Genomic DNA, 9,785 nt, shown 5'->3' on the forward strand with positions numbered 1-9,785 from the left:
TGCGTAATAGTTTGCTTCAGCAATCAGCATTTTTATTTCTTTTCTTTTTTCCTCCTAAAGATCAACACCCACTCTAGAGCGCTGCCTGCCTGGCTGATGCTGCCACTGGGCTGTGCGATAGCTGCCTGCTGTTCTGCCTCTTTAGCCCTCCATGTTTGATGTGTGTTCCTTTTCCCTCTTCTTTACTTTTCTGGGTTTTTTGTTTGCTTTCCAGAGATCAAATGGTCTTCTAAAGAAGCCATGGGTAGCTGCTGTAGCTGTCCTGATAAAGACTCCATCCCAGACAACCATCTAAGCAAATTCAAGGTAAGTGCTCTCTCTCTCTCTCTCTCTCTCTCTCTCTCTCTCTCTCTCTCTCTCTCTCTCTCTCCCTCTCCCTTATTTTTCCCCTGTCTTCTCTCCTCTCTTCTCTTCTCTCTCAATCCCTCTCCCTTATTCTCCCTTAAGACTCTCTAAGGAGGGCGAATTATTGTGTGCATAATGTGTGTGTGTGTGTGTGTGTGTGTGTGTGTGTTTATTATTGCTGCCATATTTAGAACATTGTTTACATGTTTACTCTGTGTTCATGTTTATTACCTGCGGTGCAGCCAGTTGTCTGACTGATGCCATGTGTAAAATTGCTGTGCAGTCTGCTCCAACCCTGCTCAGTGGGTGTGTGGGTGTAGACTATGCCAGGCCTAGCATTATCCCACAGGAGTCTCAGGCTTTTTAATGGATAGTTCCCGCTTGGCACCGGGTGAAATGTAGCCACTGAAATAGTGACTGCCTTTTTTAAGCGCACTGTAATATTAGTAATCGCCTAACATGCCCAACTCACACTTCCTTTCCACTTCTTTCTCTGATCTCCATGGACATTGTCATATTGAGCAGCGTTTGGATTTAGCGCTTCCTCTCCTAATTTACTGAGGTTTGAGTGTTGTTCCTGGCTGAATAAACGTACGTGTGAAGGGTAGTGCCTTTTGAGATTTGGACCCTCGCTCTCGCTCTCACTCTCACTCTCACTCTCACTCTTAATCTCTCAATCTCTCTCTCACTCCCGCTCTTAATCTCTCAATCTCTGTCTCTCCCTTATTCTCCCTCTGTCTCTCATCTCTGCTACCGACCATTCAGGCAGCGCTCCAGAACATGGCACAACAGGACCTGGTAATCCCCCAGGGGTTGTGTGTCATGTGACTCTCTTGGTGGAGCGTCCCAACAGTTGACTGATTGTCATATTTCAGACATGCCGAATCGTTATCTACTTTGGCCATGTCAAGCCTCTCTGCACTGCAGCATAAAGCCTCTCTTGTCCCCAGCGGGGCCCCAGGTCATATGCTGCCACCCTGCTCCTGGGTGGGGGGGGGTCACACAAGAGGTGGGCCAGATGAATAATGTCACTCCCCTCATTGGCTGTTGCCATGAGCCCTCACTCTTCTTTCTATAAGGCATGGCTAATCAGTAATGCATTGTGCCAGTGGCTTGGAGAGAGCGGACACATCCATTCTATCTGTGATCGTCCTTTCATCCGGTCATCTTGGTTTTGATGGTAACCTTGCGCTCGTATCTCTTCCAGTGTAGTGCATGAAAACAATGCCATGGAAGCCCGTCTCCACTAATCATGAGTTGCCAGTTGATCTCTGCCGTTAGCTCGTCCACCTTTCTGAAGTATCTGTGCTACTGATAGGAGTGCAGTTGTAGCCAACAAGCACGTTCAGACAGGAGTCATCGGTTTCGTGCTGGCTTGTAACTTCTGGCCTAGTTGAAGGGCTGGACTTCAAAAGTGGATTAGAGTCCACTTTTACCCTAACGGTACAAGCATGGAGCTGTAGACAATGGGACCATATGGATGTTCTTAGCCAGAGCTTGACCCCCGCACAGCTGTCATGCTTTACTGAGGCTAGTAAAGTTTGCAAAGTAAAGTAAACCTCACCTATCACCCAAACAGATGTGTAGCAAAGGGAGAGAGAGGTCACTCCACCCAGCCTTGAACCTGGGTGTACAGCGTACCAAATCTGCACCCTGACCGCAATGCCAAAGTGCCAGGCTCGATGGCATGGCAGTCGGAGCACATATTCATCGGTAGTGACGGCACTCCGTCACAAGATGTGTATGGATTGCCTGTGGGCCTGGACTTACGGACCACCGGTGCCAAGGATGTTGTACAGTACAGCACAGTACAAACACACAGTCAGGCATTAGGAAGGCACAATGGTTGTAGATAAATGGGCCAGCACTAGCTAAATGAAGGTGCTCTGGCTGTGCGTAGGTGGCACAGATGAGATACATACGGACATGTTCTGGCACAAGTAATAAATGTGTGTGTGTGTGTGTGTGTGAGGAGATGGCTTGTATATGTGTGTGATTTGAAACACTGGAACTCATAATCTGTGTGTGTTTTTGTTTGTGTGTGTGTGTGTGTGCAGGTCATAAATGTGGATGACGACGGGAACGAGCTTGGCTCCGGCGTGATGGAGCTGACGGAGGAGGAGCTCATCCTGCACACGCGAAAGCGGCACGCCGTCAAATGGCCCTACCTGTGCCTGCGTCGCTATGGTTACGACTCCAACCTCTTCTCTTTCGAGAGCGGACGCCGCTGCCAGACCGGCCAGGGTGAGCCACATCCCTCCTCTCTCATCTCACTCTCTTCCTCTCACTCTCTCTCATCTCACTCTCTTCCTCTCACTCTGTCATCTCCCTCTCTCATCTCTCTCTCACTCTCTCTCACTCTCTCTATCGTGCCATCTCTCTTTCTTTCTCTCTTGTCTACCGTATACCACACTCTTTGTCTTCGCATCCCCCACTCAGCTCAGTTCAGTTCAGTTCAGGTATAAGTACCGTATTTTCCGGACTATAAGCCGCTACTTTTTTCCCACGCTTTGAACCTCGCGGCTTAAACAACGATGCGGCTAATTTATGGATTATGATACCTGTGACTGTATACGGTGGCTTTGTGTTTACGGTGGCTTTGTGGAGCTAGGATGCTAGCATGGATGCAGCCGCATGGATGCTTAGCTCCACGCGATTTCTCAGTATCTCTCAATAACTTAACTAATGTCAAAATAACCACAGTCTACCAGCGTAGACAGAACACAACTCAAAACACTTTAGAAAATAAAATAAACGTTTACAACAATACAAATCCAGTCTTCAAGTTCTTTAGCTCACTGGTTTCAAACTAGCGTCTGTCTTCAATCTAACGTTCTAGCTTCTGATTGACTGTGCGCTCTTAAAGCAACAGTGCACTTATCTAACTGGCAAAACTAACTATTGTATTAGTTTTGATATTCATTTTAGCCTGTGTAAAGTTAATTTGTTTCAATGTTGCGGTAGTCACCTGCGGCTTATAGACATGTGCGGCTTATTTATGTTAAAAATAATTATTTTTAAAAAATTCAGTGCGTGAGGCTTATATTCAGGTGCGCTCAATAGTCCGGAAATTACGGTAGCTGTACTGGCATGTACAGTGATGCCAAAGCACAGTGTTGCAAAGAAATACTGATAACGATTTAAAGAGGTTGAGTGAGGAGATGAACAGTTTTTTTTTCCCTCTCTTTCATTTGTTCAGGTTCTTCCCCTCCTGATCTTTATCTTGCTTTTAATATGCCTCTGTCCTCAGTTCTTGTGTTTCTGAGCTCAGGCCAAAGGGCTTTATGGTATTGGCGTGACAAACAGTACTCTCACACTGTAAGCAAATCAAAGAAAATCTATAGAAAGTGAAGGATTTATTTTCCTTCTCATGGTCTTATGCTATCTTATCTTTTTCTTTTTCTTCTGTCTCAGTACATCTTGTTTATGCTCATGAACACACACACACACACACACACACACACACACACACACACACACACACACACATACAAGCCTAGTCTGTGATTGTTGCAAATATATTCCAGAGTTATGAAATGTTTCTATGCCTCACATTTGAGTGTTTCAGTGCAGCTTTCGTTAGCGTTGACATAGCTTTTGCACAGTAGCACTGTTAACATCACCACTTTTAACATCACCACTGTTAACATCACCACTGTACACTTTGACTCCATGCTAACCAGACGACGAGGTCCCTGTCTCTGGTGGTTGGTAAGTCCAGGCCCACATGAACCAGGAACCTTTCCTCTCTGACCCCCCTTTCCCCTCCGGACACAATACTACAACACACAGTGCAGTATTGCTGTCCTCCGTCATCCTGGGAGAAGGTTGTCTGTCCCTCAAAAGTCTTCCTACCCCCTTTTCTCACGCTTTTTTCTCTAGTTTGGTTGGAGTGTGTTTCTTCGACATTTAAGTGTTGCTGTGCCCGTTGCTCCTGGTGTGGTGCTGTGAGTTTTAGTGGGGGTTTTGTTTGTTTGTTTGTTTGTTTGTTTGTTTTTGGTTCCCCCTCAGTGGTGAGGATTCTGTTGTTGCAGAGTTCTTTTGAAAGATGTAGTTTATATTGAATACCTTAAATGTGTTTTGCATTTGTTTTCGTGTGTGTGTGTGTGTGTGTGTGTGTGTGTGTGTGTGTGTGTGTGTGTGTGTGTGTGTGTGTGTGTGTGTGTGTGTGTGTGTGTGTGTGTGTGTGTGTGTGTGCTGACCGTAATATATGTGCCATGCTCCTATGTAATGAATTTCTCTCACTTTCTCCCTCCCTCCTCTCTTTCCCTCCTCTCTCTCTCTCTCTCTCTCTCTCTCTCTCTCTCTATCTATCTATCTATCTATCTATCTATCTATCTCTTTCTCCTCTCCAGGTATCTTTGCCTTTAAGTGTGCCCGGGCGGAGGAGATCTTCAACATGCTGCAGGACATCATGCACAACAACAGCATCAGCGTGGTGGAGGAGCCGGTGCTGGAGCCCATCCAAGCGCCCGCCGACGCCGACATCCCTAGGACACCACGCACCCCCACCAGTAAGAGCACACACACACACACACACACACACACACACACACACACACACACATTCTTCTTTCTCACACTTTGCACAAACATTCACCCCTGTGGATATCCTTCCACCCAACAACCCTGAACGCACACGCACACCCTCCCTCCCATCGCTGGTCCTCACCCGTAATCACACTCCTCCATCATTAGGATGTAAATCATTGAAAGTGTTAATGTGCGCTGAGGCACTCCAGCCACCTGAAGAGTGAGTGAAATGTAGAGTAGACCTATCAGAGGACAGGAAGGCCACGATCATAAGCGAATGAGAGTGAAGGAGTGGAGCGGGAGTGGCTGTGATGAAAGTCCAAGAACAACGTCCCCATGGCAGGGTCATCAGTGCCTGACCCTCCACCCACGGCATCTTCTCCCCCTGAGGACCAGCATGTTGTGATGTTGTTGTTTTTGTTGTTCCCCTCCCCCAATCAGAATGGTATTTGGGCAGCCTTTGATGTGAGGCGAGTGAAAAGGTTGGAGGAGTAGCGGAATGTGGCTGTGTTTGGTTAAACCCTGCACTGACCTGCCAGAGAGCAACACACACACACACACACACACACACACATTTTTTTTATGTCTGTCTTGTCCTCCCTTCTGTCTGTCGTTCTTTCCTGTCTTCCTTTCTTTATTCTTCTTCTCTCTTTATTTCCCTCTTTGTTCATTCTCTCTTCTCCCCCCTGCAGCTCCAGGTTACTCAGTGCCCACCTTGCCCAATGGCATCGGGCGCTACCCCTCGTTCGGCGACACCTCCTCACGCCCCTCCAGCCGACACCCCTCAGTGGGCAGCGCCCGGCTGCCCTCCGTCGGAGAAGAGTCCACACACCCCCTGCTGGTGGCGGACGAATCGGTGAGAATGAGAGGAGAGAGAGAGAGAGAGAGAGAGAGAGAGAGAGAGAGAGAGAGAGAGAGAGAGAGAGAGAGAGAGAGAGAGAGAGAGAGAGAGAGAGAGAGAATGAAAGAATATGAAAGAGAGAATATGAAAGAGAGAGAGAATATGGAAGAGAGAGAGAATGAAAGAGAGAGAGAATATGAAAGAGAGAGAGAATGAAAGAGAGAGAAAAACACATCTTACATGCCATAATATGATCCTCCTGTTGTACCTATTGACTGAGGGGCCACCTAGTGTTTGTTTAAGCAAGTTGCTCATTCAAGTGATTATGAATACAGTCATATATGGTCACCTGTATTTCCATGGGAGAAACAAAACACTCTTAATTGGAAAATGTGTGAATGGGAAAGGAGATCGGTTCCCAAGGGAGTGCTATCCTTTTGACACTGCTGAATTCTACTTTTTCAGCTATGCATGGCACTTTACTGCACCAATTATGCAAGGACAGGTTTTTTTCTGTTTGTATAAAATGTCTGATGTTTAGTGAAATGTCTGATGTATGCCCAAAGAGTTCATATAATGACGGGTGTGTTGAAGTTTGCTACACAAATTGTTTGCCTTGTGCTGATTGTCTGCGTCTGCTTCTCTTAGGTACATACATACGTGAACACAACGGGTGTCCAAGAGGACAGGCGGAGTCGAAGTAGTGTCCACGCCCCTCTGGATCTGCGGTTGTCCAATCCCGAGACCTTAGCGCCCTCCTCGCCCAATGAGGCGACGGAAGGGCGTGTCCTGCTGGAGCCAGAGAGCGTTAAGTTTGTGCTGGGCCCCACCCCCGTGCAGCGGCAGCTCATGGCCAAGGAGCGGCTGCCGGACCCGGCGGGTGAACAGGACTATGCAGAGACTGGGGCCAACGGGGAGCTCGTAGGGGGCGGCCCTCCCTCAGCAGGGGCCCTCAATGGCTCCGCAGTGCCCTCTTCGGGCCTGTCGGCGGACTGCGACACGGGCTACGACAGCGAAGAGCGCAAGGAGACGCCGTCATCCTCGTCCACTGTGTCGTCGTCGACGACGAAGACCGCCGCATCAGGGGCTAAAGCATCGCCGTGCGAGCACCTCAACGGTACGGCCGCCGCTCCTCACCCCACTCCGGCACCCGTTCCCCCTGCCAACCCTGCCCCGACCCCAGCCCCAACCACTACTGCCAACATCTCCACCGGTGCCCGCCGCTGCCGGCCGCCCATCCCCACGCCCGACGCGCAGAACGCCAACAACTCGGCACAGCGGCGCACGGCCCTGCTCAACTACGAGAACTTGCCGGCGCTGCCGCCCGTCTGGGAGACCCGCAAGCCCTACTCGGAGGCCGAGGAGGAGGAGGAGGAGAACGCCTACGCGCCAAAGACTCCGTCGCTCAACAACGGCTACCACCACCACCAACAACACCACCACCACCACCACCACCACCACCAACCGCAGCACACACCCCACCCGCTTCTCCACCACGGCCTGGACCCACAGCACAACTACGTCAACACGGAAAACGTGACCATGCCGCTCAGCGCACACAAGCCGGACTCGGCCCGCCCGCCCCGCCGGGACTGCGGCTCCGCCCAGCAGCAGCCCACCGTCTTCAACTTTGACTTTCGGCGGGGGGGGCTGGGGCCCGAGCAGCTACGGCAGCTCAACTACATCGAGGTGGAGATGGAGAAGGGCTCGGACTCGAGCGGGCCGCACACGCCCAAGACGCCCACCACGCCACTGCCGCAGACGCCCACGCGGCGGACGGAGCTCTACGCCATTATAGACATTGAGCGCACGGCGGCCATGTCGAGCCTGCAGAAAGCACTGCCGCGCGATGACGGCAGCACCCGCAAGACGCGACACAATAGTACTGACCTGCCCATGTGAGCCCAGACCCATCCCAACCCAACCCAAGCACTGTCTCCAGTTGCACCTTTTTTGTTTGGTTTTGTTTTCTTGTCACATGTCTCGTTGTTTTGTCTTTATGGTTTGTTTTTTGTACATATATTTACAAGCAGAATGAAATTCTTATGTCTGAAGGTGATAGGGCTGTGTTTTTTTTTTTTAGTGACCTTCTTTAAATATCAGCCTTGAAATACAAAAAAAGTATCACACATTAAAAGGAAAAGAAAGTTAAAAAAAACGTAGCCACGAATGCCCCTTCCTCAGCGCTTACTGGCAGAAGTGTCTCTGTGTTCTACAAGCTGGCCTGAAAGGGAAAGCCTCACCTTATACAATTTGGTCCCAGTTTTGAAGCCCAACATGGGTGAAAGCCTTGCAAAAAAATTATAAAACTACAACAACCACGGTACACTACAACAACAACCACGGTACACTATAGTGCAGATTTTCTCATTGTAGATTTCATCAGGTGATACCCTCCTTCCTTCTGTGTTGTAATTTAAGGACCACAAGTAGGTACACTACAGTCACTTTAGTCTCCTTGGTACAGTACATGCCAAAATATCATGCCCTCTTGTACACTATAAAAAGCTGGAATTTTATCTAGTTTGCTGGTTGTACTTCAGGTACTCAGATCGAATGGGCATATATACAGTATACATATGTACGTATATCTATTTTCAAAGAACGACCCTTTTTGCATGCATGTTTGAGTCATCCTGAAAAAAGCTCATCGCACTCACATCTTAATACCTCGGTCGCAGAGAAAGTTCCCCTGGGCCGTTGGTGATTGAGTACGGTCAAGTGTCCTTATTGACATTCCTGATTGTATATAACATAAAATAAGAATTTAAAAAAGATTGTTTACTATACAAGAGGCGAAGAGTTTCATAGGAATCTGGATTCCGACGCGTCCTCCTGTTACGTTTGTTATTGTATCATATTGTAAAATGTACCACATGCTCTAACTTGCATTATTTTGTTTTTGGTTTTCTACCTAACTTTTTTAGAGAATACATAAAAAATATAGTAATTGTATGAAAGTAGTTAAATAGATTATGTTTATTAAGCCAATAAAACAGTAGTGACAAATTGAGACCCTTTTGCCAAATCCTTCTTCGCGACTCGGAAAGGTCTCGGAAAAGCCGGAATTCCTCTAGGGGCCATCGACAGCATTATTAAACATTCCAGATTGTTCTCTGTGCGAGTCCACTTGTCCCTGTTGGGACGCGGGACTATGCAGTGAATGGGTGTTTTCATCCTGGTGTTACACATACACAAGTTAAAAATGGACTTTTATTGACATTTTGATATTGGCTTTTTTTTCAGGTATGGATATTAGTTTACCAAATGTTTGTATTTTTTAAAAAAGATGAAAAGACATTTTGTGTATTTTGTGATATTTACATCATTACGTCATACGCCATCAGTGCCAACACCCTATTTTTTGTAGCATGGCAAAATAATAATTAAAAAAGCAAAAAACCTACCTTCTGAATGGGCTGTTCTATTATCTCTGTTGTCTTTGTCTTTTTGTGTGTGTGTGTGTGTGTGTGTGTGTGTGTGTGTGTGTGTGTGTGTGTGTGTGTGTGTGTGTGTGTGTGTGTGTGTGTGTGTGTGTGTGTGTGTGCGCTTGTGTTTGTGAATGCTAAATATGAAAATGGAAGCCACTTGACTGTGGAATCCGTAAAAGAGAAAGGTATGCAATGGAACGCTAAGGTGTAAACTGGAGTGCTGGTCAACAGAAGGTGCGCCCATAGAGAACTTCACCACTAGGTGGCAGTGTTTGCATGTTAAACATGAGGAAAAGTTCAGGCTCGTGGGATGTGTTCATTTATAACCTGAGCAAATATAAGGTGGTTTTCTAGAAACAACAGCCACAGGGGACAGAGTTGATGTACAAGTTAGAAATTCACGGAAAGACTTATGTTGGAGATGTGCAAATATACTGTAAACCCCTTCATAAAGATGGTTAGAGACCATATATTTTCAACACCAATGTTGAATTTGTGCAAACCCGTAGGCATGTAGGCTACTGGATGCAAAATAAATGCCCCAGATCTACTGTATGATGGAGAGTGTGATGTTCAGAAGTGAAAGTTTCAGATAATCCCTACAGCATATCCCAGTTCTCTGGAAAGTGTTCCTC

General features: G+C 47.5%; 1 protein-coding gene across 2 annotated transcripts in view; it reads left to right on the forward strand.

Moving 5' to 3' along the window:
• The window catches only part of frs2a (fibroblast growth factor receptor substrate 2a), a 45,037-nt gene extending 35,912 nt beyond the window's left edge, over window positions 1-9,125 (forward strand). For both annotated transcript variants that reach the window (XM_031582389.2, XM_012815425.3), the window contains exons 3-7: window positions 215-306; window positions 2,403-2,589; window positions 4,701-4,859; window positions 5,571-5,734; window positions 6,368-9,125. In XM_031582389.2, coding sequence (XP_031438249.1) covers window positions 241-306; window positions 2,403-2,589; window positions 4,701-4,859; window positions 5,571-5,734; window positions 6,368-7,621 — 1,830 coding nt within the window. In that variant the 5' untranslated portion in view covers window positions 215-240 and the 3' untranslated portion in view covers window positions 7,622-9,125. The remainder of the gene's footprint in view (window positions 1-214; window positions 307-2,402; window positions 2,590-4,700; window positions 4,860-5,570; window positions 5,735-6,367) is intronic.
• Window positions 9,126-9,785: the final 660 nt, after the last annotated feature.

This window comes from Clupea harengus, chromosome 16, assembly GCF_900700415.2.
Source record: "Clupea harengus chromosome 16, Ch_v2.0.2, whole genome shotgun sequence".
Taxonomy (NCBI): domain Eukaryota; kingdom Metazoa; phylum Chordata; class Actinopteri; order Clupeiformes; family Clupeidae; genus Clupea; species Clupea harengus.